Raw genomic sequence first — 27,168 nt, 5'->3', positions numbered from 1 at the left:
CCATCAGGACACTGAGCAGTCTCTCGCCCCTTAGAAGGCTTTAACACCTGGACAGCAGAAATCAAGAGCAGCAGCCACAGCCAAAGGCCACAAACTGTGTTGAGCAACCTGCTCCCAATTTCCCATCCCACTCCCTCCTCGGGTGGGAGACGAACAAATGATATAGAAGGAGAGGGTCACTTTTTAGAGCCAAAAACATTTCTTCCCTTTGCTCATCTCTGTTATGTGCCCTGCAGATGAAGAAGGAGCAGAAAAGCTCAAGGTGTGGGGCTGGTCACTAAGAGTGCTCCTAAGCCTGAGGGGCATGCAGAACCCTGCCTGGGGGGCAGGTTGCAGGCACACTTCTAACCAGAACATCTGTATAGGCTGCTGGGCCACTGCCATGCTCTGGAAATATAAATAGGTGTTAAATTCAACTCCATGTTGACAGTGTGACACGTCTCTCAATAACCACAGCTCCAAAAGGAGCAGCACTGAGCCACTCCAGCCCAGCGAGAAAGCAAGGAAGGGCGCTGTGCCAGGCACAGGATGGCCTGGTGCCCAAGCATCTCATTTCCTTTGGAAGCAGCTGTTATTTCCCTGCAGCTCTGCTTCTTCTGCTCCCCCTGGACCTTCAGAAGTGTCCCCCTGTGACCATCACCCAGAGGGGCATTGTGCTTCCCAGCCTGGCTGCGTCTGGCCAGGGCTGTGCTCAAGGCAAGAGCTGGGGTCCCTGTAATCCCCATTTGAAGGGACCCCTGCAGACCAGCCCTTTGCTGGTTTGCCTGGTCACAGCCTGGCCCACATCTCCCTGACAGACCATTCCTTCGGCTGCCACTAGAGCAACTGGTGGAAACCGTCTGGGCCATCACAGACCTGATTTTCCTTGAGAAACAAATACTTTAAGAGAGGCTCAGGTCAGCTGCACCCTGGCTGTCCGGTCACCTCCCAGCTCTGCTGTCCTCCAGGAGGCCTGCCAGCCCACTCCTTCTCCACACCTCCTACAGGCTGCTTTGCTGGGACCTCACTGGGAGATCTGGAGTGGGGTCCACTGCACAAGGATGATCTAGACACTTCTCAGCTCCCTCACAGCCACAGCAACCACTCAGTAACGGACTGACAGGTGCTGCCAGCACAGGACCCTTACCTTGGTCTGCTTCCAAAGCAGTTTGTACTGGGAGGCTGGTGTCTGCCCTCTGTGGCTGCAGCCACGCTGCTGGGGTCCCGTCCAGGCAGCTGGGACCCTGAATGAGTGAAGAAAAAGCAGGTGAAGAAAACGACCGAGGCACCTAGTAATTCTACCCTCCTTCCTTCCCTCCCTCCTTCCAGAATGGAGACCCAAAAGCACAACAGCCCCATACGTTACAGAACAGACCCCCCAGCACACAAGGACCCCCTGCCTTTACGCTGAGGTGCTCTCCTCTCCCACTGCTGTGCAATAGCATAGCCCGTCCCCACAGCACCCCGTGGCTCCAAGCGTAGCGCTAGGGAAGGTAAACGCAAGACTTTGCGGAACTGGCATCACCAGGAAAGCGGCTGCGTTTAGGACTCCCAGATTTCACAGGCTCCGTCTCCCAACGAGGAAGAGAAGGAGCCGAGGGAAAGCAATGCACCAGCCCCTGTCCGGCACAAGCTCTGCTCGGTCCCCCGGCAGCCCCGATGGGTCAGACACCAGTCCATGTCTCCGCACACCCTCTGTCGCAGGGAGCCCTTTTCCGAGCGGTTCACGGAATACAGAAGCCGTTTCCCCAGCCCACACGGGACAGCGAGGGAAGGGGCCAAGCCACGTGGGTGGCTGGTGGAGGGCCTGGAGAAGGGCCACAGGCAGGGTGTCAGCCCGTCGACGCTCCCGCTCCTGTCCCACCACGCGCTCGCTCTCGCCGGAGCCCATGCGCAAGCCCAGGGTCAGGGCAGGCAGGGGCCGGAGCCTTACCTGGGAGAGGAGGCGGCTGCTGGCACTCGGACGCTTGCTCAGAGGTCCCGGGGGCTGTGCTCTCAGCCCCTCTCCTCTCCCCGCTGCTGCTCACCGCCTCGTGCTCAGAGCCGCCACATGCATGCGGAGACAGGCGGCACTCACCCTCTGTCACGGCACTGCCATTAGGCAAGCTTCCCAGATCAACAGCGGGCCCGTCCAGGAAAATCGTCAGCTCTCCGCCAGAGACAACGCTGCCTTTGTTCTCCGTCTGCAGGTCCAGGGTCAGCTGCCTGTTCTCCACTGTGGGAGACAAGGGGACACGGAGAAAGAGACCAAGCAGTCACCACTCAGGATGCCAGCCGTGATGGAGGATGGCTCCACCACCCCGGCTCTCCCATGGGACAGGACATCAGCCTCCTGGTCCCCTCCAGGCCTCCCTACACCCCCAGAGGACAATGTGCCTGCTCCCTCAGGGCCAGCTGTCTCAGCGAACGCCATCGGCATTGGCCCCACACCAACACACACCCACCAGCATCACCAGGGGACACCTGGCCAGCCCCACCGCCAGCTCCCAAGGAAGACCCTCCTTCACCAGCCACTGCTCGCAAAGCGGGGTCCCTCCACGGGGATGGAGCTGCCCTGGGCTGCAACACAGCTGAGACCACGATTGCCCACAGATCCAGAAGCTGGGGCTGTAAGGGGGATCGCAGCAGGAAAGCTCAGGGATTCAACTGGTTTGACATGGCACACAGGGCAAGAAGGGTCCTGCATGAGAATGACCACCGGCAGGCTCCTGGGACACGAAGCAGTCTGATGGCTACCTGCCCAACAGTGCCTAAAGCTCTGGCCAGCTGCAGAGGAGCAAGCAGCATCTTTCAGAATCTGGGGTATGCTCATGCCCCCTAGAAAACCCAGGTAAGTGGCAAAGGAAAACCCCAGGCACATCCCTCCATCCACATCCCAGCGTATCAGCTCCACTGAACGCAACTGGCACAAAAGGCTGCCCCTAAACAGAAACACTCTGCTGCAGCTTCAGACCTCCGTTGCAGAAGCTTCTGGAGCAGGCGGCATGGGCTGGGAGGGTCCTGGAGATGGCCACCAGCTCCACTCCCCTCTCTCGTGAGCCAGTTTGGCTCCAGCAACTTAGGAAGACTTTGCCAGCCATAGCTCCACGCGCAGCTGGGCACTGCGGCTTCTCCCAGGGCTAATGGCCCTGGGAACACTGGTCCAGCACGGAGCAAGGGGCTGCAGTGGTGGGGAAGGGGAGCCGATGAGCCGCACGGTGCCACGTGCACCATCAGCTGCTTCGAGAACTGGCGCCTGCCCTGTTTCACTGACGCACATCGGCAGCCATGGCTCTCTGCCTCCCTGCAGCCCAGGACAGATACCCACCACCCTTCCAGCTCCTCCGAGGCCTCCTGACAGCTCTCCACTGCACACACGCAGCAGCAAGGGGTGTCCCCAGTGCCGCTGGGAAGCCACCAGTGCCCAGCACAGCTGGAGCAATGCACGGTGTGAAGAGGCTGCCTGCGCACCTCCCACAGCCCCCTCCAGCTGTGCACGCTAAACCACTCACTGCACAGCTGCATCCCCACGGGCGAGGGGAGAACAAGGCGACCCTCAGTGCCCACAGGCAGGCAGGGCTCTCGCACCACCACAGTGATGCCTGCTGGAGCCAGCAAGACTGAAACACCCAGCTCCGCCACAGAAGGCCAGAAAAATTTGGCTGCGCCAGCCTGGGACACCAGCCCAGACGCTTCCTGACTCATTTGCTCAAATAATATTTTTATTATACACAGATTGCTCATGACACAATGGCACCATTTTTTAGCAACCTGCTTTGTCCCAGTCTGCTGTAGGGATGGGGTGTGGTACCTGCCAGCAGGAGAATGGGAACACGCTCCCCACAGACCCCTCGTCCCATCTCTAGCTCCCGGGATGAGACAGGCTGGTGGGGTCCCAGGGTGTGCAACTGCCACCCAAACAGCACCCACGGCTCCTGGCTGCCAGCCCAGCCCTCGCATGGCACCGGGGTGAAGGCGCAGACCCCAAGGTGTCGCTGCGCACCAGTCTGGCCATTGCCAGGACCAGAAGCAGCCGCACACCTCTCGCACCAGCCCGGAGAGCGGCTCCTGTCCTCCTCCCCTGGCCGGAGCTGCTCCTTCCCACAGGGTGCCTGCCGGCCTCACGCAACTGGGAAGGGACACAAAGGGGGCGGAGAACGGGGTCCAGCACGAGGCTGGTCACAGCACTTGTGCCACATGCACCGGCCCATGGCTGGTAGCCCTCCATCCTCCAAGCTGACCAGTGCTGCAAGGGGGATCCCAGTTACAGGGCAGGCAGCCCAGCACTGGGATTCATGACCCCCTCACCTCAGCAGTCTCTGCCCCCCCCAGGATGCTCAACCGGGACCCCGAAGCCCAGCGCCACAGGGTCTGCAGAGAAGACAGGGCTGTGGGACAGGCTGCGCTCGTGGGTCTCATGAAAGAGCCTCAGGTTTTTAGTGCCAAGGAGGCGGGTGTCCCCTCAGTGCCCAGGGTCCGGGCACATGTTCACGGGAACACAGCATGGAGGTTGGAGCCCAACTCGTTACCCACCCATCATCAGACAAGGGATGCTGCTAAGCCTGGTCTTGCCCATCTGCCTAAAGGAGTTACTCTCAATTTGCTTCCAAGGGGAACTGATCTCACAGACAGTTTTAAGAGCCCAAGATAGAAGATGCTACCGAGTGCAGCCAAAACCCAGAACAAATCCAGACCCTGTTTCTCCCCGGCAGCTCCAAGCCATAGGAATCTGCATTTTCTCCGAGCCGTGCGGAAGTCGTGCCCGCACGCTCCGGGGGTCCCCTCCATTCCCCTCCGTGAGCGCCCAGCAGCCGAGTGTGCCGGTCTCTCCGCCGGAGCCACACAAGCCCTCATTGTGCGGGCGCCCAGCCGAGGGGGCGGCAGTGCAGGAGCAAAGACAAGGTGTCTCCAAGTGGAGGATGTGAACATGAACCTCCCAGCCGGCTTCCTTCTCCCCCTCTCCACCCCCTTCAGCTTTTTTAAAGAAAATAAACACTAGCAGAACCTTCCATTCACTGTCCCAGTCCAGCATGCGGGACGCACAAAGGGACATTGCTGTTGCACCAACAGAGGGTCCCCTGAACGGCGGAGCACAAAGGCTGCCTGTGTCCCGCCGGCAGCCAGAATGTCAGAGGGATTATTATTATTTTGGGAGGGGGTCGGGGGGTGATTTGGTCCTGAATAAGGTCTCAGTTCAGCTACTTCCAGTGCCCCGCACGCAGCATCAGAGCTCCCATTTAGCGGAGGTGAGCTGGAATTCCCACCCAGCCCATTAAGCGGATTTACGGTTCCACGAAATGAGGCTGGTAGCAGCCAGCGCGATAACGGCCCCGGGGTTGAGCACAATCCCAAGCCTGAGCCCTCTGGGACCTCCAGAAACCACACACGTCTGACGCCCGTGGGCACAAGCACCAGAGAGCTGCCACACAGGAGGGGGCAGCCCCTCTGCCTCTTCCCCGAGTGAGGTGGCTCCATCTTCGCGCACGCAGCCAGGAGGATTTCCAGACGAACAGCCGGACAGTGCTTCCCACCCTCTCAGCTCCCCAAGCCCTCTTTGCACAGTTCCACTGGATGCAAAGGCCAGTTTCCACTCAAACGGCTCCACGCAATCAAAGCCGCATCCACCATTGCCCCTCGAGAGCAGCCCCCCGCGGAGCAGCCAGGACTGCTGCTTATGCAAGCAGAAGATAAGCGGATTCCCTGGGCTACCCTGAAAACCACACGCCCCAGCCAGCAACCTACTTGCCCCCCATCAACCTGCAGAAGAATCAAATCCCAGAGCCAGAGCCAGAGCCCTGCCCTGAAAGCACTAGACAGAAAAGGCAGGGCAGCAAATATTCTCAGCGGGGCCGCTCTCAGCCCCAGTGGGAGCACTGAGCTGTGCCAGCTTCCCCCTGGGTGTCAGGGCTGTCAGGCAGGCAGCACCACTCCTGGCACCCACCTCCCTGGTGCTTGGCAAGTTAAGACTAGCTTAACCTTTGTGCATACCTGCAGCCGAAGGAATGACTCCGTGCTGTGGCTACAGCCCCTCCGGGAAGAAGCTGGGGGAAAGTTAGACCTTTCGTAGCCATCCCTAAACCAAGGAGTAACCCAGAGTTTAGGGGAAGGGATAACCTTTTCTGTCGCAGGTAAAACGTAAAAGTCTCCCCAGGCAGTGGGAAGCTTTGCCCCTGCTGCTGATCCAGTCTCAGCCACCAGCAGCTTAGAGACAACTCTGTCCCACTCCGTTTATCTGCCAGGTATAACCAGGAGGACTTCAGTCTGCTGCTGCTTTCCTCTGAACTATCACAGCCCTGGGAGGGAAGACAAGATGGTACAGAAAGCCAAAAATGCCCGCTATCTCTGACCAGGGGCAGCTGACTGTCTGCAAAACAGCCCGGCCAGGGCACGGCAGGACCGGAGCCAGAAGACCCTGCCTACTCCCTGGCTTGGGCACAGACAGCAGCCTCTCATCCAAAAAGAGCCTGGAGGTGGCCAGGGCACAGGCACAGTGCTGGTGCTCCCAGGCCCATCAGCTCTGCGGGACACTCAGGACGTGACACACGAAAGGCGACGCCGGGTAGGCACGGTCTGATCCCTGCTGTGACTTACTGGCTTGGACAACCAGTTTTACAGGACTGTTGCCCAGCTGCTACAGGGCCAGCTCACTGAACAGTCACCTCAGCCAGTCTGCAGATTTGCCTTCACGACTCCTCGCTAAGAGTCTTTGCTGCTGGGCCATGCAGCAGAGCTCCTTTGACATCACGTTCATGATGGGAGGGGGGGCAGCTGCAGCTTTCCAGAAGTTTGGGGGTTTGCCAATGGCTTCTCCTGCAGGGTCCTGCCAGGCTGCAGCTCCAGCAGCTCTGCCTGGGGCGCAGCAGCAGAGAAAGAAAAGGCTCTGCAGGATCTGTAAAACCCTGGCATGTGGTGCCACTCAAGAAACAGGAGCCTGTTGATGTAACTTGCAACCCGAGCAGCGAGCAATAAAAGCGAGCGTTTTCGGTTGTGAGCTGCAGCCAGGCTCGCGCCAGTGCCTGCACAGATATCCATTGCTCAGCGCACAGGGGGACCAGCAAAAACCAGCAAGGCCCAGTATCAGCTTCCACGCAGACCGTGGCGCGAGGCCGGCTGGGGACGTTCCTCAGACCTCGTGGGAGGAACAGCCGAGGAGCTCCCGGAGCCTGGGAACAAAGAGGTGCCTCTGTGGCAGGCAGCAGCTTGGGGGCCGGGGCGGGGGGCTGTGCCATTGCAAATTAGCTGTTTTACGGGAGCCCTGGGAGCCGCTCAGCTCCGTGGAAGGCTCCAGCTCATTTTCTGTGATCGAGCCCATTCTTACCCACCTCTCCATCTCCCTGGCCAATCCCCTCCGAAAGCAGGAGGGCACTGCCTGCCAGAAGAGGCCCTGGAGGCTCCTGCCAAGGCGGGGGGAAGCGCTGCAAGCCCAAAAGCAAGGCTGGACCCGCCCGGAGCAGAAGCTCCTGTCCGACAGCTCAGGCTGTGAGCTCCAGCAGGCTTTCCCAATCTTCCTGGGAGCTCAGGCCTGACCAGGCTCGTCACCGAGCTCTTTTTCCAGGCATCAGAGCCGAGACTCTTCCACCTGAAGCAAGGCATGCTTGGCAGGAGAGCCGACAGAAAGAACAGCAGGAGCTCCAGCGTCTTCCTGGCAGGCAAGAGCCCTGGATGCACTGCCGCAGACGTCACCAGGGGCGAGAACACCACTCCTGCCCAAAAACCCCCACCTGCCCAAAAGCAGAGCAACCAGGACAATTCTTCTGCACCAAGTAGAACAACTACAGGAACACAAACCAAAGGCCGCAGCCACACTCACATATCAGTAACTTATCAGTAACATATCAGAAAACCTCACCAAAACCGTAACAAACCCAACTAAGCTAGAAAGCAGGTCTGCTGCCAGGCGTGAACAGCCTTGGGGAAGGCACGCTCCTGCTGAGCACTTCCCAGGAGGGGGATAGGACAGCTGAGCCCCTCTCAGCAGCAGAGATCATGCGTGTTTCACTGCCTTCCCCCAGGCAGAGGGTCATGGGCTGCATTAGGGCATTACCAGTCTGACTTGGGACAGCTTGAAGTCCCAAATGCCCTTTGCAGACATTCGTATGACCCGGCCACTTCCCCAGGCTGGCAGGCAGAGGGAACAGGCTCCCCTCCTCTCCACAGACAAGCAGCCCGCTTGAGGAAGGGGTGTCCCAGGGATGCAGGATCCCATGGGACCTCTGGGGGACTGGCAGCAGCCCCTGGCCCACTCAGAGCAGCAGCAAAGCCCAATGACCAAGCAGCGAGTCTGCAGAGAAGAGGAGGGAGCAGACGCCGGGCTAGACGAGACAGGCAGAAAAGAGCACAATGGCTCGTCCAGGCAGCGCCGGCTGCCCCCAGCCCACGGCAGCACCTTCCCGGCAGGGCAGGGCAGGCTCTGCAGCTTTAAGAGTCCTCCCTCCCAGCCCACGGTGTCAAGGAAAAATCTGACACGTTTTTTCTGGTGGATGTTAACGGACAAGCTAGAACAGCCAGTTGCCTTTTCCATTCATTTTCCACACAGCCCCCTGGGACGCCTGCTAATGAAAGAGCCGATTGTGCCCCTGCAGAGGAGCAGGCAGGTAGGGCGGGAGCAGCAGTGGCTCCGGGAGCCCAACACAGCATTCGCACACCTCAGGAAGAAAAAAGCTGCAGGGGAGGGTGCCCTGGGGCAGAGACCCCCACCGCAGGCTGTCTGACAGCAACAGCCCAAGCAACAGGCAGCCCGGTCCTGCAACTACCCTGGGGTAGACATTCAGGTCCTCACGGGCTTTGCAAGATGACAGCAGCGGCAGCAGCACAGTTCCCTGCATGGCCATCGCTGCCCCGGCAAGACAAGGTGCCACCCAGGGGCACGGCAGCGCGGCGGGGACGTCGTCGCGGTTTCGTGGCCCAAGGTTGGCAGTGCTGGGGGAAGGAGCTCACCCCAGCCCCCAGCACGGGGGAGAGTCTGAACCAGCCCCGTATCCCCCTGCCAGGGCACAGGAGGTCCCTCTCTCTGCTCAATACCAAGTCTTGTGTCTCGCAAGCAGCGGAGCTTTGCTTGGAAAAGACAGAGCGAGCCTTTTCCAGCCCTGCGCGGCCCAAGGCCTGAATGGCCGCCTTTATGCGGTGGCTGCTGTCACGAGCCACACGCTGGCGACCGCAAATGGCAGCAAATAGCTGAGGGGTTTGTGTTTCTGTGCAGGCTGCAGCACCCTGGCTAACGGAGGTATGGCTAACGGAGGTATGGCTTCCGTCACGCCCTGGCCCCCCCCGGCCCTGACAGGCGGCCCAGGGTGCACAATGGTACCTTGTTCCCTCCCGGGGTGGGAGACCGCGCAGGAGCAGCCGCGGCTGCCACCTCTCCTCCCCGCCGCGCACCTACAGGCAGGCGAGGCGGCAGGGACCCTGCGGGACCCCCCAGCCGTGGCCGAGGGACCCCGGTGGGGTCCAGCTCCTACGTACGTTTCCCGCCGCTCTTCAGCAAATTTCCGAGGCTGACGGAGGCGGTGCCCAGCAGCTCATTCCTCAGGGTATGGCAGCTCCACACCTTCAGGTCCAAGTGGCTCTGAGCCGTGACGTTCCTGCAGAGACCAGAGGAGGAGGCCATCGCTGTGGGAGCGGGCAGTGCCAGCCCTGCCAAAGCCAGGGAGCAGAGGGAGGCAGGCGAGGCTGCGGGGCAATGGGAGACCCCCCTCATAGCATCCTTGTCTAGGGGGCAAAGATCTCCGACATTCGAGCAGCCCCCGGCTGCACTGGGGAGCACGGGGCCAGCCCTAGCACCAGCCCCGCACCAAGGGGTCACAGAGACTTACAGGATGAGGATCTCGTTCCACAGCAGCTCAGAGCTCCCGATCTGCTTCCCCGTCTTCTTGGTCTCGCTGGGGAGCCCATCGCCCGCCACCTCCACGTAGCAGTTCATCCGCGATGGGCGGCTGTGCGCCTTGGGCTTCACGGACACAACTGAGCAGGGGGGACAGACATAGGGTCAGGCAGCTGCAGGGGAGACCCTGTCCCCTGCCCTCCCCACACCCCCCCCATCCCTGCCAGCTCGGGGTGCCATGACTCGCTGCAGAGTCAAACTGCTTTTGGGACAGGGGGAGCGGGAAGCAATTCTCCTGATGGCAGCAAGGGTCGGATCCAGGTGCTCCTGTCCCCAGTCTCTGACCACTGCCTGTCCCCAGCTTCACCCGCGCCTTGGCCCCACACCTGAAGACTGCAGGAGCATCACAGTCCCCACAGACACCACCCTACCCCAGGGCTTGTGGGAAAGGCAGGGAAGAGGCACCCACCAGGCAAGGCTCGGCCACCCCCTGGGCTAGCGCTGCCCTGCCCAGGGGCTGCGGGGCAGAGAGGGGGAGGCAGCTCCAGGGGATGCAGCTCCAGGCATCGGGAGCCATCTCGCGGCCACGGGAGCACCAACGCTGCCCTGGCAGGGCCACGGAGCCACGTCCCGATGGCAGCCGGGAAGAGAAGGCGGCGGAGCCCAGCCGATGGCCGTTCCGCTTCCCTGGGCGACCATGGGATGCAGGGCAGTGCTGGCCATCCCCGGTCCCTGCTCCTCACCCCCCCCCCCCCCCCCCCCCCCCCCCGAGAAGGTCTCCCAGCCTGGGGTGCAGGCAGAGCACACACTGGGACCAGACGCATCCGAAATCCACGTTCCCCACGGCAGGACTCCCGTCCCTACCTCTAGTGAGACAGCGGGACCCACCTTTCACGGAGAGCTGGGATTTCTCGCAGGGCGGCCCGGTCCTGGCCCTGCTGGAGCTCGCAGCAGCCATGGCATCACCCCTGGCTGGACGCAGAGAGAGAGAGGAGACCTCAGCACCACTCCCACCACCCAGAGGAAGCCGCGGCTGCGCCGGGGTCCCAGGTCAGCCCCTCTGCGCCCAAACGCAACCTGGCCATTATGGCAAGTGACCCACACGGCAGGGAGACTCGGCGATGGACAGGCACGCGCCTGGTAAACACAGGTTCCCCCTCACTCCTGACAAACCAGCCCTGCACCGTGGTCAACGGAAACGCTGCGCCCTAGGGAGAGAAACCCCCCTTCAATGGCACCACGGCCTGGACAGATCCAAGCCAAGCTGGGCAGCACTCAGCCCTCTGAACACCCCATTTGGGCAGCTGCAGCTCACCCTGACCCAAAGGTTGCTGCCGATCGCAGCCAGCACGAGGACAGAGCAGCCTTCAGCAGATACGTGGGCTCATGCCCTGCTCTGTGCTGCTGAGCAGCAACGTCGGCTCAGGAGCAGTCTGTGTGGCCACTGCACAAGGGGTCCCTCAGAAAGGACAAGGCAGTGACACTGGCAGAATAGTGGAAGGTCCAGTCACTGTATAGGGAAGCAGCTGCATTCCTCACAGACAGCCCAGGTCCCTTCCTGGCAGCAAAATCCCACAGAAAAATCAGTCCTATCTACTCTAACACACTGTGGAGGGAACAGGGACCACAGCTGCTCTGAACACAGAGAAGGATCACACTGCAGAGCAGGCTACAAGCCCAGACCTCCACTTCCCACAACTTCCTCGCTCTCCGGCGCCACGTCATTGTCACCGCAGGCACAGCGCTTCCCCCTGCCCCTTCTGCCGCACCTTTCCCCTGGAGTCACCCACCAGGGAAAAAGGAGCAGACAGGAAGGACACAAGCTGTAACACCCGGGGATGCTGGCAGAACACGTGGCTGGGCACCTCTGCCGAAACGACTGACCACAAAGTAGGAAGATGAGGTCACGTATCACGCAGAAGCACGAGGTGCTCGGTCTGGGACCGCAGAGTCAGCTATTGACTCACACCGTCCTCCTAAGCCTGCGGGCAGCAATCCTCCTCTCTGCACTTCCCAGGCAGAGAAGCTGGAGAGGATGCGCCCAGTGCAGGTGCCTGCGGTGGGTGTCAAGGTCACGGACTAGAGAGTCCCTGCCTGCACAAGCCCCAGACACAGCCAGGCAGACAGAGGCATCTGCTGCCCACCCCTGGGCAGGAGCAAAGAGGAGCCTCAATCCTGTTGCTCGGGGCAGCAGCAAGGGCTTAGATAAGGTCAAACCTGATCCCCCTCCCAAGCCACCAAAGCCAAGAGCCCCCCTCCTACCTGGCCCTGGACTGGAGTGCCTGCCAACCTCTCCCTCCCCGGATCAGGGCAACAGGGGTATGAAAAGGGGAGAAGAGCATCTCCAGCTTCTGCCACCTCCCCCCTCGTGCAGGAGTCTCTCTTTCTCTCTTCCCCACCACCCTCTCCCCACCCCCTTGTTAGACCTTACCAAGCACTGTCCCAAAGCCGGGTTCCTTTTTAGATCCCCTCACGTGAACTAGGGTCTCTGCTCTCCATCTCCTTCTCCATGCCAGTCCTGTGCGACCTCACCCCCACCAGCATGGCAAACCAACCCGGCACCCCATGCTCAGCCGAGACCTGGCCGGTGCCCCGTACCTCTACCTGGAAATCCTCGTCTGGTACCAGACTTGCCGCTGTCTCGGCTCTGTCAGATGGTGGCCGAGGTCTCGCTGACACATGCCGATCTCCACCCTCTCATGAGTGGGGGAGAGCTGACTGATAGAGGGAGGCCTTTCACGAGACTAATTGCACTTGCTATTACTACAGTTACTCCTACTCCAGTTATGCTGGCCCACAGATCATGCTGGCCTTCCCTTAGGATATTGTTATTCCTCGTGTTTGTTATGACTCCCCAGCTCCGCATCACCACTTACTTCATTAGTGCCATTAAGCAGGCCCACAGATTAAAACAGCCAGGTGCACGCGCCCCTCCTAAGCAGCACCTCCTGCGCCAGCCTGTGACCAGCCCCTGGGCTAGACCGACCAGCGAACTCGTCCTTCAGGGCCTTTCTTACGCTGACGTTAGCGAGCTGCACCTCAAAGTTATTGTGGTAAGACGCACACCTCACTCCACCGCAGCAGGGACTCTAGATCCCCGGTCCTCCCTCACAGCCACTGGCGCTGGTTTTGCTCTTCTCCAGCCGTCCCCCATGGTGATGCCAGCCCCACCGGCTCCGCTGCCCTCTGCCAGCTCCGCCAGAGAAATCTACTTGGGGTTCGTTAATCACTGAGCGTTACCTGTTACAGAGTTGTTTCCACTTCCCAGCCCTCGCTCCGCACACACGGCCCCCTCGCAGCCCTGCTGCTCTCCCCCATTCCCGCTGTACCCCAGCGCTGGGGCGCAGACCAGACCTGTTGTGACATGCCTGCCCTGCGCTCGCAGGCTCGCCTGAGCATCCCACGACAGAAGAGGACCCCGGGACCAGACCGGCCGCTGGTTTCCTCACAGCACCCTCCCGTGTAAGGCAACAACAGAGACCCATCCACTTGGGCTGCATCTATCCTTTCTTCTTTTAAATCTTAACTCTTTTTCCCAGTTTCTCTTCTCCTGATTCTACACCATTTCGCTATTACTCGCTTTAACGCCCCTGGCCGCATCGAATCCCTCTCAACTATCAGAAAACCCCTCCGTGCTCAGTGCCATACCCCAGGCGCAGCTTTCCTCTCCGATCCCGTTCCCTCTCCCCTCCCGCACCCTCCGTCTACCGCTCGCACCCTTTTGCCCCGTCGGCTTGTGACCGGTGCGGGCCCGGGGCGCTCCCCCACCGACACACACAGGCGCAGAGCTCTCCCTCTTTCGAAGCCCAAGGCCTGCCCTCCCCTCCCCAGCTTCCCCGGTGGGGGTCCCGTTACCGACGACCCGGCCTCGCCTCCAGAGGAAGCAGGCAGCCCGGCCGCCTCCCCGCTAACGCAAGGCAGCGGAGCCGGGGCAGCGGTCCCGGGAGCCGGGCACCCCCACCCACCGCCGCCACCGGGGGGACCGCGCCGCGTCTTGCCCCGCAGCCGGTTCACCCCGCACAGAACCGGGCCGGGCAGCGACGGCCGCCGGGGAGGGCGAGAGAAGGGACAGAGCGGCACCGCCACGGCCGGGCTCCGCGGGCCGCGACCGTCGCCCCGGGGGCACCACGAAGGGGAGGCGGCGGCCGGGACAGCCTTCCCCGCGGGTCGTCCCGCCGCCACCGCCCCCGGCCGGGCCTTGTCTCGCCGGGCCGGTACCGCCCCGGGGCGGGCAGAGCCCGCGTCCGAGCAGCTCCTGGGACGCACCTGCCCGCCGGACGGGAGCGCCTGGGGAGGGGAAGGGCGAGCCGTCCCGAGAAACCCCGTCACCGTCCCGTCCCGTCCCGCCGCCCGAGTTACCGGCGACCGCCTCCGCTGCCGCTTCCGGCTCCAGCACCCACCGTCATGTGACACACGCACCCCTCCCCTCCCACCTCGTCACCTGACCGCGCCGCCCGGAAGCGGTCACGCGGGGCCGCGGCATCTACCGGCTCCCGGCGTGCCCCGCGCGGACTACATCTCCTAGCGGGCAGCGCGGCGGGCGGGACAACATGGCGCGGGTGGCGCACGTCGTGGCCGACACCGGCGCCTTCCTCAGTGCCGCCCCGCTGCAGGTACCGGCGGGGACGGGACGGGACGGGACGAACCGGGGGCGGGGGGGCAACCGGGGGTCCGCTCTGACGGCGCTGCCCGCTAGGACATCGCGCAGAACCTGTACACCGTGCCCGAGGTGCTGGCCGAGATCCGCGACAGGCCGACGCGCCGCCGCCTGGCCGCGCTGCCCTGCCAGCTGCACCTCCGCCGCCCGCGGCCCGACCTCCTGCGCCTCGGTGAGTACCGGAGCGGCCCAGTGGGCCGGAGCGGAGCGGGCCCCTGCGCCTTGGGGAGGCCCGGCTCCCTGCGGCCTGGCCCGGCCGGCTCCTTTCCTCTTCCGTATCTTTCTCCGCTTCCCTTTCCTCCGCCGTATCCTTCTCCTCTTCCCTTTCCTCCCTCCCCGCAGTGACCGACTTCTCCAAGAAGACCGGGGACTACCCCAGCCTCTCGGCCGCCGACCTGCAGGTGCTCGCCCTCACCTGCCAGCTGCAGGCCGAGACCGACGGCCCCGGCGGCCTCCGCTGGGAGCCCCAGGAGAAGGTAGGACCCAGCCCCCCGGGATGAGGACCCTGTGCCGGGACAGGGCCCTGCCGACCCCCCGTGCTCCCCCCCCTACCCAGGTACGGCTCAGCTCCACCCCGCGGCACCCTGAAGCCCCCCTGCACCTTGCCGGCTTCCACCTGCCCACCAAGGTAAGGGAGAGGGACGCAGCGCTCCAAGGTACAGCGTTGGGGAAGGGGAACACAGCCCCGCAGAGCTCACTGGCAGCGGGGGGTGAGGAACCCCTATTCTGCATCCCCCCCACAGCATAAGCGCCCGGGGAGAGGCCAGCATCGGCCAAGTCCCGAGAAAAGCACGGTCCCGGCCGAGAGCGACGAGTTCAGTTCATTCCTCTACTGGCGAGCCCCCCTGCCCAGCATCGAGGAGGAGCTGCAGGAGCTGCTGGTGAGACCCAGAGCCTCTTCTCCTCGCTCCCCTGGTTTCTGACCAGAGCGTGGCTTGTCCCATAGCTGACTGTCTCCTCCACCCCAGAAAGCTCAAGCCATCTCCGTTAGCCCAGAGACCACTGAAGAGCACAAGACCTCTGAGGATGGGGCCAGTGCTGAGGAAGAGGAGGACGAGGAGAGTGATGATGAGGGTTGGATAACGCCCAGCAACCTCAAGCAGGTCCAGCAGGACACAGGGCACTGTGACACTACTCCCGTCGGGGTCCAGGTCGGCTGTGTCACCACTGACTTTGCCATGCAGGTGGGTGCTGGCTGCTGCCCTGCACGGGACCCTTTGGCCTGGCAGGGTGGGCTGAGGGCAGATTCTCAAATTACTGAAACCTCCAGGCTTGTTAAACCGGCACACTAAGACAGAGGAGCGCACTGCCGAGTCCTTGGGGCAGGAGGAGAGCAGCTTTGCGACAGCTCCTTCTGTCTTAAAACCAGCCAGCTCTCTCCATTGCAGAGGCTTCTGCAAAGCCCATTGGCATCGCTTCCATCAGCCTCTGTCACTGCCTGCACTGGCCAACTCTGGTTAAAGCTCCTGGCAGCCCCAGCTCATGGCGTCCTGGTTTCTTTCTCCTCGTTTCAGAATGTGCTGCTGCAGATGGGCCTCCACGTGCTGGCAGTGAACGGCATGCTGATCCGCCAGGCCAGGAGCTACATCCTCCGCTGCCACGGCTGCTTCAAGTGAGTGTTTGCGCACCGAGCAGCGCTGCCCTCGGCACGGGGGTGCAGTGCTTGCTGGATGATCCTGCTTGTGGGCTAAGCCTGTATTCCGTGGCCCAGGAAGCAGTAAACCCTCTCTGTACCTGTCTTGCAGGACCACTTCAGACATGACCAAGGTCTTCTGTCCCCACTGTGGTAACAAGACTCTGAAGAAGGTCGCAGTGAGCGTCAGTGATGACGGGAGCCTCCACATGCATTTCTCCCGCAACCCCAAGGTGCTGAACCCCCGAGGGCTCAGGGTGAGTAGCTGCATCTCGCATGCTGGGCAGCTGCTGCTGGGATGAGGGCCGGGCCTGTGGTCAGTTCTTCGTTTGTTCAGTTCTCTAGAGGCCTGCAATCATCTCAAAGTCTCTTTCAGCAAGAGTTGCCCCTGAAACAAGTTTAATGACTGCTTTTCTCTTGGCAGTACCCGCTGCCAGCCCCGAAAGGAGGGAAGCACGCCAACAATCCTCACCTGGTGGAAGACCAGCCCTTCCCGCAGCAGCGGCTGTCCCGCAAGGCCAGGCAGAAGACCAACGTCTTTGACCCCGACTACATCGCCGGGGTTTCGCCCTTTGCGGAAAATGACATCTACAGCCGTGCAGCCAATCTGCAAATCCGGGACGCAGCCCTGGGCGCTGGCAGGAGGCGCCTGAACCCCAATGCTGTGACAAAGAAGTTTGTGAGGAGGAGGTGAAGGCCGGGATGGGGTCCCCTGCAGCGGGTGCTGCGAGGGAAGGACCATCCACCCAGGCATTGCATGTTGCTGCCCAACGGCTCTGCGAGGGTGAGGCCTCTCCCAGCATCCTTCCAAAGGCAGCCACCCTGGGCAGGAGCCAGCCCTTCCCTTTCACGCTCCTCCAGTGCTTGAAGAGCAGCCGTGACGGGGTGATGGTCATCAGGTTTGCGGAGGCTCTGACCTGGGAGGGCCTGCCAGAACCAGGGGGAGCCGCCTGAGGTAGGGGCTTCCCTGCTCAGCCCCCAAACGCACCCCAGGCAATGGCTGCGTTGCTAATAAACACAAAAAAACACTGCCCCGTGGCTCAGTTTTGTTCCTCTGGCTGCCTGTGCCAGGCTCGTGGGCTGGGGAGTGCTTTTCTCTGAGCCTCGAGAGGAAGAGGAGGCTGGGGAGGGAGGGTTTTCTCAGGGTGTTTTCTTTTGTCCCATGGCACTAATGAGGCAGGTGGATAATGAGTGCCTGCAGCAGGGCTGACAGCTCCAGAAGGGCAAAAGGCAGTGGCAAGGGGTTGCGTTTGGCTGCTGCAGCATGGCCATGTCTGACCCTGACGGCGGGCGATGCCCAGGGCAGCAGGCACAGGGCTGATGGGGAAGGTGCTGGGGTGGCAGGAGGCACAGCACCAGGGAAACGCCTTTCAGATAAATCTAGTTACATCTTTCACAGTAAAGCATTCTGCCCAGCTCTTGGGGTAAGTGCAGTTTCTTCTTGCCCCTTTTTTTTTTGTAGTTTTTCAAAATTATGAAATTGCTGATCCTGGCTGGTGGCCCCATGGTCCTGCCAGAGGTCACATCCCCGCAGGAGGTCAGCAGGAATGGGGGGACACACCTGAGGCTCAGCAACCCCAGGTCGCTTTTAGCATGTTAGCATAAATACACCAAAGATGCAGATAAAGGGAGACGCTAGCAAGGCAGAGCTCCCATCATCTTGGCTTAGGACTTCCAGTGTTCCCTCCCTCAGGCAGAACAGCCCCCAGCCCAACCCCAGGGGAGACTTCTGCTTCTCCCCCAGGTCCCTCAGAGACAGAATCCTGCTCCAGGCTGACAATGAAAACAATTTCCTTGAATGCTCTATAACATGCAGGCTGGGGTAGTACACCCAATGGTTCCTTCGGACTTAACGCCGCAAAGTCAAAAAGAAACATTGCAATGTTTTTTAAAAGTGCAGGCATGACACAGTGCCTTTTCTTACGCAACAGCTCCAGCAGCACACACCACCACGGGCACAACTCGGTACGGGCTCCTGCCTTCCCAGTATTTCCTGACCCTAAAGCCATATGGTTCCCAGACAGGTTGATTCTGTATTGAAGAACAGCACTTTCTCCTGGCAGACAGAAGATGCCCTTGAAAAAAACACAACAAGACTTTACACTGCAAAATGAAAACTTTCATTGTTTTATTCTTGACTGCAGCTGTTTACAGAAATATAGTTGCGAGTATACAAATGTCCCAATAGAAGCAAAATATTTTTATTTTTTAATATTCAACAAGTTATCACAGGATAGCTAAAAACATAGATGCAAATAAAATATCCCCTCATAGAACAAACTGAAAACACCGGGTATCAGTGCTTTGAAAATCCCAACTACGAAAGCCATATACACAGAAATGCACAAAGGAATATCTGGTGCTACTTTCACATTGCAGGACAGTGGAAGAGGCAGCTCAGCGGTCGACCAGTGCACTCCAGGAACACATGGCAGAAAGGCAGGTAAGCCACTCAAAGATGCAGCTACTAACAGAGGTAGAAAGCTCTGCTCTGAAGGTTTTTGGAGCTTACTCATTAATAATGAGCTCAAATGTAAATATTTCAAATAACCTCATCTCAAATAGCATCCACAATAAAAAAAGCTTCAGGAATACTGGAATGTGTTCCCAGTTCTGCAACACCCAGGAGCGCCACGCTCCCTCCTTTCAAAAGGGGCCATTATCTCGACCTCTGGGATGGCTGCACTCATGCGTGAGGACCCACCTGCACAAGGGACACGCGGGCCAGACCTTCCCTGGCTCACCAAGGGGCAGTTCCAGGGACTAAAAAGAAGTGAAGGCCATTTACGCGATCTGAACACAGGACCCTTTGCTCATCTGAATCCTGGAGCAAATGCAGACAACTGGAATATTGTACAGCGGGCTGCTGCTGGGTGTTGGAGTTTTGGAGTCTGAACCAAGTGCTTGCAGAATGTCTGCGAGTATCCCACAGCAAGCAAGGAAATCCTTGGATTCCTCACCCTTGTCCCAATACACTTGAATGTTGTGAGGCAATTTCATGAACCATAACAGCAAAAATTACAGATCTCTGGAAACAGCAGAGATCAGACCTGCAAACTGACAGTTCAAAGAGAAGAAATGAGGCCATTTGCTTTTGGTTTGGCAGAGGTGCTTCGATGAAGCCTGTACCAGGGCAATAATGTCTATCGATCAACCTCATGCCAAACTGCAGCAGAACACCACTGATTTGGCATGAAGAGTCGTGGTGGACAAAATACATGCTATTGATTTTATGATCTGGATTTCTTTCAGGGGGTTTAATTTCTCACACAATCTGTAAGAAATCAGTACAAGTCGCAGCAGGGTTCCTCATAGCTAGAAACCAAGGAGAGCTTTCACCAGCTTTCAAGGAAAGAGTTTTCTAGATATTGACTGTAACAGTAAAACATCAGTCAAAAAACAACAACAAAAAAAATTAAAAGATGCCTGCCTTTATGAGAATAAAGAGAAGAGGAATGACAGATTAAGCTTCACCTTCCCGATCCAAACACAACCCAGCTAAGCAGCAACCAGGATCCTTTGCTATGCAAGAACAATTAATAACCCTCACTGGGAGAGAGCTGCTGGTGTCAGTCCAGCTCCTCCAGAGCAACACAGCCACCACCATTCCCTATCGGCACAAGCTGCTGGGACACTGAGAATGGAAAAGGTGCCGAAATCAGGAGACACTTGAGGAAAGCTGGCAAGGGAGCACACGGAAGCAGACAGCCACTGCTGCATTTCCTGAGCCCATCCAGTGGGCAGGCTCTCAACCGAGGCTGTCAGGTCTACTGTTTAGCTAACACCACATCTGCAATTATTAATAAAAATATATAAAAATACAAAAGTGTACAGCTGTTTTCAACCCATGGATATTAGTGACGTTCACAAGCCAAGCAAGTTTCTGGAGCAACATTACCAACAGCGCCACATGTACAGTACGGAAAGGTGTTGATACAACTATTAAAGAGTTACTACAAAAACCTTGGTAAATAACCTCAGACTAAGGAAAAGTAGTATTATTTCAGGTTTTATAAAAATGTAAATATAACAGTATTCTATGCATGTATCTACTAATTATTTATATATAATAGATATACGATTCCTCTATATACATATATATATCCTAGAATATACAGGCATTGCATATTTACATACCTATACAGACTATAAGAAAGGAAAAGCCTCTCCTCCTGTGTAACCCCTCTGAGCCTCATACCCAACTAGAGAATTTTACAAGTACACTTTTACAGGAGTTTATCTGCCACTGCATTCTTCCTTGTATCTAACGAACATTTACCACATTTACCACAGTGACCCTCTATGCTCGATTCCCAGTCTGCAGTGGGTGCAGACAGACGTGCCCGTTTGTGGGCTCAGGTGACTACTGTCGTACACCACTGGCATAATTGGTCTGAATATGAACATGAAGTGCTCACAATCTATCCCAAAAAGCTACTCCAAATTAAAACAAAAACCACAAACAAACAAAGCAAGCATCTCAGTACTAGTTTCCTTTTAGCTTGGAAAACAACAGAGCTGCCACCAGTCCTCTGGAACACCAAACACACCTATTCCCTGAAAATAAGTTTTGCATTAACGAGAAGTCACCAGTGATCAGTATTTCCTCTTCTCACTTTCCACCTACAACTCATAGCTCAGAGCATGCAAAGCAATTCATTCTCCTCATTCTTGCTTCTATCACTCAGATAAATATCCATAATTCCTTGTACTCCTCTCCTGTGTTTACCCTGAAAAAGTAACCCAACCATTTGCCATACAGAGGCATGGGATTCAAAAACTGACAGTGAAACTCTTTTCTAACTCTTAATGAATGTGCACATGCATGCCTGCACACACACATACATACCCTTGGGGGAAACTACCTGTAGCTTTTTTAGTCCAGTAACAACTTTTTTGATTTCACTTTTTAATAAGTCATCTTTCCTGCTACTCAAATTGCAATTTAAACTATGTTTTAAGACAAATGCAAGCTTCTGACTTGTTTGGTATTCTTTCTGAAGACTCTGGAAAGTTCATAGGAGTAGAAAATCTGTTCAGACAAGTTTTCTTTTAGAAACGATATCCTAAATCAAAATCACAATAGAAGCTTTTTAAAAAATAATAAAAATTCAACTTATCTAAATCAGGGGAATGTCAACTGATACAGCTGCCCAGGCTCTTAGTATTTCCAGTAAAAAAACCTGCCAAAGTTACAAACACTTAACTGTTCATGCTTTATTCTATCTTAAAACTACATAGGAAGTAACCACCCTGTCAGGAGTTAGAAGTAATTATAAAGTGATTGGTGATTAAACATCCACTTTGAAACAGCAAGGCTGAAATTATTTCTTGAACTACTTTTATGTTAAAATAATAGCAAAGCATTTGGCTTGAATACCTGTTCAAAGATCAGACAGTGAAGAGGCAACTGACAACAAAATGTGGACTTGCTAATTAAGCACAAAGCACCAGTAACTTCCTGCCAGAGGAGATGTTTACCTAATAACTGCGTATTATGTGTTATTCACATGGGGTTTTTTTTATATATATATATATATATATACACACACACATAGTGTATAAGCGGACAAGAGAATGTATGCAGAAGTCACAACTGGTGGCTAGCAGGTACGATTCCCAAGATTTTAATCTGTGCCAGCAAATCGCTGTTCTGTAAACCACCATGCACTACGGACACTGTGCAGATAGCGGACCATGGGTGCTTTAGAGGCATATACAGCTGAAGAGTATAGCCCACATCTAACATGAAGGTTTAGATTTAACAATTCTTTTAAGAGCAAGTTCAAGCAGCAGAAAAAAACCAAGATATAGAAAACCCATCCCAGCAATGCAGCTCTACAGTTTTTCATTTTTCACCTAGTAATATCTTCTATACTTAATTGCTGCTTTGTGGATATGATAGTAACTTCCCCTTTATAATAATGTCAGAAACTTGACATTTATGGAGACTACTATCTCAGTATCTTCTAACTTTCTCAACCAAAATGGACTAGATGTGATGCCACCGCCTCATCTCTATAGGCAAGCACTCCATCTGCTCAGAGCTAACAGGCATGCCAGTGTGAGCATGCGGAGGAGTAAACACAAAGATTTAAAAAAAAAAAAAAAAAAAAAAAAAAAAAAAAAAAAAGGCAGAGTAAGCTCCAATTCTCAGTATCAACTGCTTAAATTACAAAAGTAAATGTCTAGGACTGATAAAATACAGATGTGGCTCACACTGTTCTTGGGTCTTTCTGCCATGAAATCCTGCAGCCTGTCTTTAAGCTCTTTATTGGCTTATCAAACCTCTCTTTATCCTCTGTAACAGCTGTTTGCAAGCAGCAGTTCAAGCACTAATCAACCACTGAGCAATCTCTTCATTCATAAGACAAATACTTTTTGTAACCAAATCACATGTTCAAAGTGTTGTACATTTAAACATTGACCTAAAATGAACAAGTTAAATTTAACATAAGAAAAGAAAGGTGTTATCCGGAAGTGAAAAATGGGATAGCACAGCCCTTTTTTTTTTTTTTTGTAACTTTTTTTTTTTCTCTCTTCTCTTCATAAGCGACCTAAAATACACACACAATTCAAACATACCCTCGCCCTGGAGCTGTAGCAGTCTTGGTATGAAGTTCTCTTTTGGACACCCATCTTGTTAAATTGTGAATTGGTCCCTGGTGACTTGGCACTGACCAACAGCACTTCAACGTAAGGATACACCCCTTCGGAACAATGGAACAAATTGAAGCAGCACACAAGTGAATTTATAATTCCTATTACTTCTGTGTATGAAGGCCCCAGATGACACCCAACAGCTTGTCCTGGGACTGCGATCCTGTAAAAGCCACCAGTTCATTTTCAAATAACTGGCTATTGACTTCCACAACCATCTGGAAGTTGTTTCGGTCCATAATTCTCAGTCTTCTACATAGCCTTATATAGCTTTTAGTCAATGCTGCAAGATTGCTGTTTTCATGTCATGAACCATAACAAGATTTTGTTAATATTTTGTCTTAGCGGGAAAAAGAAAAAAAAATCACAGAAAGAAAAAGTATGGTTCAGGGTTAAAGCAGCTCTGGACATTATGAAGCAGGGAATTCTTTTTATCATGATTAAAATTTTAAACATTTTAGCATAATCATAAATTAAGAGTTAAAACACAGAGGCGCTAATAATAAAATATTAAATAGACAATGATAGTGGATAAAAGCTGAATGGCTCATTCTGAATGAAACCCCATTATTTTATATACGCCTAAATGCCTACGGGTTTCCTTACTAGATCGTATTGCTGAGTGACAGACACATCAAAACACGCAGTGAAGCTTCTCATAGCCAGCTGGAACAATAAATTGCCTGATGGAATGGCGAGAGATGAACAAGTTATTTATGTTGCAAAAAGTACTTAAATACTCAATAAAGACATAACAAACCCCACCCCACCCCACTGTTATCAGACGCCACGTTGTGGTAGAACATCAGACAAACTCACAAATTTACCACAAAAATGTGTGGCAAAAAGAATATTTTATATATATGTATATATATAAATTTTTATATTTATGCCAATGTACTCACTCAGTACAAATAGCAAAATAGTATACCATTTCCTAAATACAAAATATAGCTTTCCAAAAAAATGAAACACACATTAGATATAAACCATCCAAAACTTGAACGATTGAAAACTGTATTCAAAATTAAATGACCCAGAGCAGGTCTCTTTCTGAAAAGTTCCCTTCATATCGGCAAGAAGCCTTACTACTGAAAACGTAATTCAATGCCTCTCAATGAGAGAGAGAAAGAGAGAGACAGAAAGAGAAAGTGAACGTTATGACAGACTGACAAACAGGAAAATCCATTAAAACAAACAAAAACTCTACACGGCTCAACTAAGCACACACGTTAAGGGAAAAAACACACAGTAAACAGACTAGAGTAACTTAAAAACCATTTACAGACTATTCTTTGTTATTTAAAATAACAAAAATGAAAAATGACATGATACCAACTACACTCTACCAAGGCATAATCGCCATACATGACAGCTGTTGGGCTCTAACTGCAGCAACAGCTTTCTACGTGCAGAAGAAGAAGAAACAAATATCTGAATGAGGCTGTAAGTGAGATATCACAAAACTGTCTGGATAGTTGGAGCACCCAAAAATTTCACATGCCTCACAATACAACTGCATGGTCTGGAGTGGGTTGTTTTTACATTCTGTAACATCAGTCAATTTTTATTTTTTTTAAATTGAGACATGACAATCTAGAAACTAGACTTGGGGACTGTTGGTAGAAAAAAGAAAATCACTTCAAAACTGCAGTGAGCTCAATATGCTACAAAGATGCAACAGCTCAGGATGAAGTGAAATTATCAAGAATGCTTAAAAATGATGTAGTTTGCCCCCTACTTGGACTAAAGTCAAGCTGAAGATTTACATCAGTAACAGCTGGAAAATGACTGGTTATAGGGGATTCCTGCATTTAGAAGGTGGTAGAGAAATTGCTTCCTCTCTCCTTAATTCTTGATTATTTGTCAAAGCTTCTACTGACTAAGCAATTTAATGCCATGGATTCCTAAAAGCTGCTTCTGATCTTTAAAGCCAGTAGGATATTTATGTCTCTCTTAAAAACGCAATATGAAACTGAGGGAGAGAGAAGGAAAACCATGAAGAGAATGAAAGGGAGAAGGCTGGTTTGAGAATGGCTAATGCAGCTTTACAGAGTTCTAACCCATACAGTCAGAGTGAGAGACACAGAGGAGTTCCTTCCTCAGCCAGGCAGAAAGTTCTTTTCAAGTTGATGGTATTTTAGAGGGTAAGATATTAAAAGTAAAATTTAACTGAAAGTTCCCCTTCATTTCTTCATTTTGTTAGAGCCACCAAACCCTTGCTCTATATACAGTTACATGTAAGAGACATGGAAAACCGTTAATCACATTCTCAGATGGGAAGCACCCACCTCTGGCTATCTACAGCAGCAAGCAATTCTCTGCTCATTACAGTTATCAGTATTTTTCATTGCCACCTACTGCAATAAACAAATCGCAGTATTAGCTCTCCCACTCAACTGTAAAACATGCGATCCCTTCACTTACTGACAGTTATGAGTCATGGCTCATGTCACAGGCATTTGATGTTTCTGTTTCACAAGCTTTTCTAGTCAAAAGAGGGGACGTCAGGAAGGAAGAGGAGGAAAAAAAAGTAAACGTGGTAATGTGTATTACCTTCTAACAACAATAACAACTGACCAGATATGCTTTAAATTTGAAGAGCACCCCACTGTTAATGAGGTTCAGGAATCTAGTAACAGTACAGTCCCATGCCCTAGTAAAACAAAGCATAGCTTTTCAGCATTATTGGCACTACAAAACCCAAATACTATGGTCATGGCCTTAGGTGCTAGACGCTGCAATTGGCCATGTGTGTGCTCTTGAGAGAAGAGGGCCACTTTTTGACAGAAGCAATCAGTTCCACACGGCCTAATCCAGAGGCGGAAGGTCTGACAGGATCTGGAAAATCATCGCTTTTTTCTTCACAGAATTTCTGCAGGAAAAAAACAAGCAAGCAAAAAAAATTAGGCATAACTAACAAAAGCAATTATCTTACTTCTATGTAGTCCCTTCATCTTGAAAGTGTTCCTCACAAGCAGATGTGAAACTATGAGTGACTATCAGAATGCAGCACTCTTTCATAGAGGCGGATTACTGTCCTTCCACCTTTTTTTTTTTTTTAAAGTTCATGACTTCATATACAAAACAGTTCAGATTAGAAAACGAAGTGTATCACTTAAGTGAAACTTATGGGGGATTTAGGACAGCAACACAATTAACTAGAGCCAAGTTACACACTGTGGACAACACTAGATTCCAGAGTCGTCCTGGTTCTTGGTACTCATTTGTAGTCAAAGCCTTTCATCTCTCTGAAAAAGGCACCTTCTAAAAGCAGAATGTTTCCTAGTAACAGCTGATCGTTGCAGCTCATTTTTAACAAAGACTCGGCACGTAGCACTCTGTCAATAACTGCCATATTCTACCGAAACTTGTTTTCACATTACGTTATTGTAACCCAGGGGCCAACTTCAGAATAGTACAGAATTGAGGTGTTATTTACTCAATAAGCCTTAAGTTTTTAACTACAGCCATATCTTGCAACGCTTTTATCTGCCAAGCTGTCAAGTGATCTACTCTCCTTCCTAACAAAGTACTAGATCGTAACAGCAGATGACAAAACATACAGCAACTGAACAACAAGACCCAGTCTCAACCGTTTCATACAAATTCTGACCTCTAACTGTGTTTAAAAACTCTTTATTCTAGACACTGGTATTATATTCTTAATTCAGCATTACCAGTATTTTGGCTAACCTATTAAAGCTCGGTGATACACTCTGAAGTAAAGACTTACTGAACAGAAGTATGCATGGCAGGAAAGAACCCAGAAACCCAAACACATTACTTACTTGACTAATTAAAATGAGCCAGTCATATTGTTCCCCTGGTTTTGCAATGACACAAGCAGATCATCTATTTTCTCAATATTCTGATTGGTTGCCATAGCTGAAGGTAGCGGAGAAGTCTCAGATATCTGCTGGGAGAGAAGCGTTGGCACTGCTGCTTGTCCTTCGCTCTGTGGCTGACCTGGCTGACTTATAGCCATCAACTCATCCGGCAACGTAGCTGGTCCAGAAGTTAGCAGCTGACCACAGTCTGTTAAGCAGCAAGTGAGGAACAAAGGACCATTTAAATTAGGTTAGTACATGCAGTGAATTAGCCAACTTCTTTACATATATCAATATTGACTATAAACTGTGTAGAAAGTTACATGTGCTTTTGTTCACATGACCACCTTTGCTCAGGAAAGGTGACCTGTAACCCTGCTCACTCCCTCAGGGTAGCAGAGGTTCAAGGTGTACGTATTGAATAGATGGCCTCTGTACTATGACCAAACGCTATTAACATCCCAGAGGACTACACTTAGCTAGAAGAAAAACAAAATGCATAGCATAAGAGAAGTACTGAATATGCCTATCCTTTGTCTGTCTTAATTGCAGATGTGTCTTTCTAAGTTCAGCCAAGGTATCCACTAGCTCCTTCTATAAATCTGTAAATTGT

General features: G+C 53.9%; 3 protein-coding genes across 7 annotated transcripts in view; 1 reads left to right on the top strand and 2 right to left on the bottom strand.

Annotated features, from left to right (window-relative positions):
- The window catches only part of WWP2 (WW domain containing E3 ubiquitin protein ligase 2), a 43,851-nt gene extending 29,649 nt beyond the window's left edge, over positions 1-14,202 (bottom strand). Inside the window, exons 1-6 of one of the 3 annotated variants that reach the window (XM_049806827.1) lie at positions 14,135-14,202; positions 10,664-10,747; positions 9,768-9,915; positions 9,418-9,536; positions 1,913-2,194; positions 1,127-1,223 (exon numbers count right to left, since the gene is read on the bottom strand). In XM_049806827.1, coding sequence (XP_049662784.1) covers positions 1,127-1,223; positions 1,913-2,194; positions 9,418-9,536; positions 9,768-9,915; positions 10,664-10,733 — 716 coding nt within the window. In that variant the 5' untranslated portion in view covers positions 10,734-10,747; positions 14,135-14,202. Of the gene's footprint in view, positions 1-1,126; positions 1,224-1,912; positions 2,195-9,417; positions 9,537-9,767; positions 9,916-10,663; positions 10,748-14,041 lie in introns of all 3 variants that reach the window. The other 2 variants (XM_049806826.1, XM_049806828.1) reach the window with 2 other exon arrangements.
- Positions 14,203-14,274: 72 nt separating this feature from the next.
- On the top strand, positions 14,275-17,096 carry NOB1 (NIN1 (RPN12) binding protein 1 homolog). The gene is made up of 9 exons (XM_049806829.1): positions 14,275-14,388; positions 14,472-14,604; positions 14,775-14,908; positions 14,989-15,060; positions 15,176-15,313; positions 15,401-15,616; positions 15,947-16,044; positions 16,178-16,322; positions 16,490-17,096. The coding sequence occupies exons 1-9, from the start codon at positions 14,326-14,328 to the stop codon at positions 16,757-16,759; spliced, it is 1,269 nt and encodes a 422-aa protein (XP_049662786.1). The 5' UTR covers positions 14,275-14,325; the 3' UTR covers positions 16,760-17,096.
- A 1,066-nt stretch (positions 17,097-18,162) lies between these two features.
- Positions 18,163-27,168, bottom strand: part of NFAT5 (nuclear factor of activated T cells 5) — a 77,280-nt gene continuing 68,274 nt past the window's right edge. For all 3 annotated transcript variants that reach the window (XM_049806822.1, XM_049806823.1, XM_049806824.1), the window contains 2 exons: positions 26,517-26,763; positions 18,163-25,600 (listed from right to left, as the gene is read on the bottom strand). In XM_049806822.1, coding sequence (XP_049662779.1) covers positions 26,525-26,763 — 239 coding nt within the window. In that variant the 3' untranslated portion in view covers positions 18,163-25,600; positions 26,517-26,524. The remainder of the gene's footprint in view (positions 25,601-26,516; positions 26,764-27,168) is intronic.

The sequence above is a fragment of the Accipiter gentilis genome, chromosome 7, assembly GCF_929443795.1.
Source record: "Accipiter gentilis chromosome 7, bAccGen1.1, whole genome shotgun sequence".
In the NCBI taxonomy this organism is placed as follows: domain Eukaryota; kingdom Metazoa; phylum Chordata; class Aves; order Accipitriformes; family Accipitridae; genus Astur; species Astur gentilis.
Note: the sequence above shows the minus strand (reverse complement) of the source record. Positions and strands in the feature narration are given on the sequence as shown.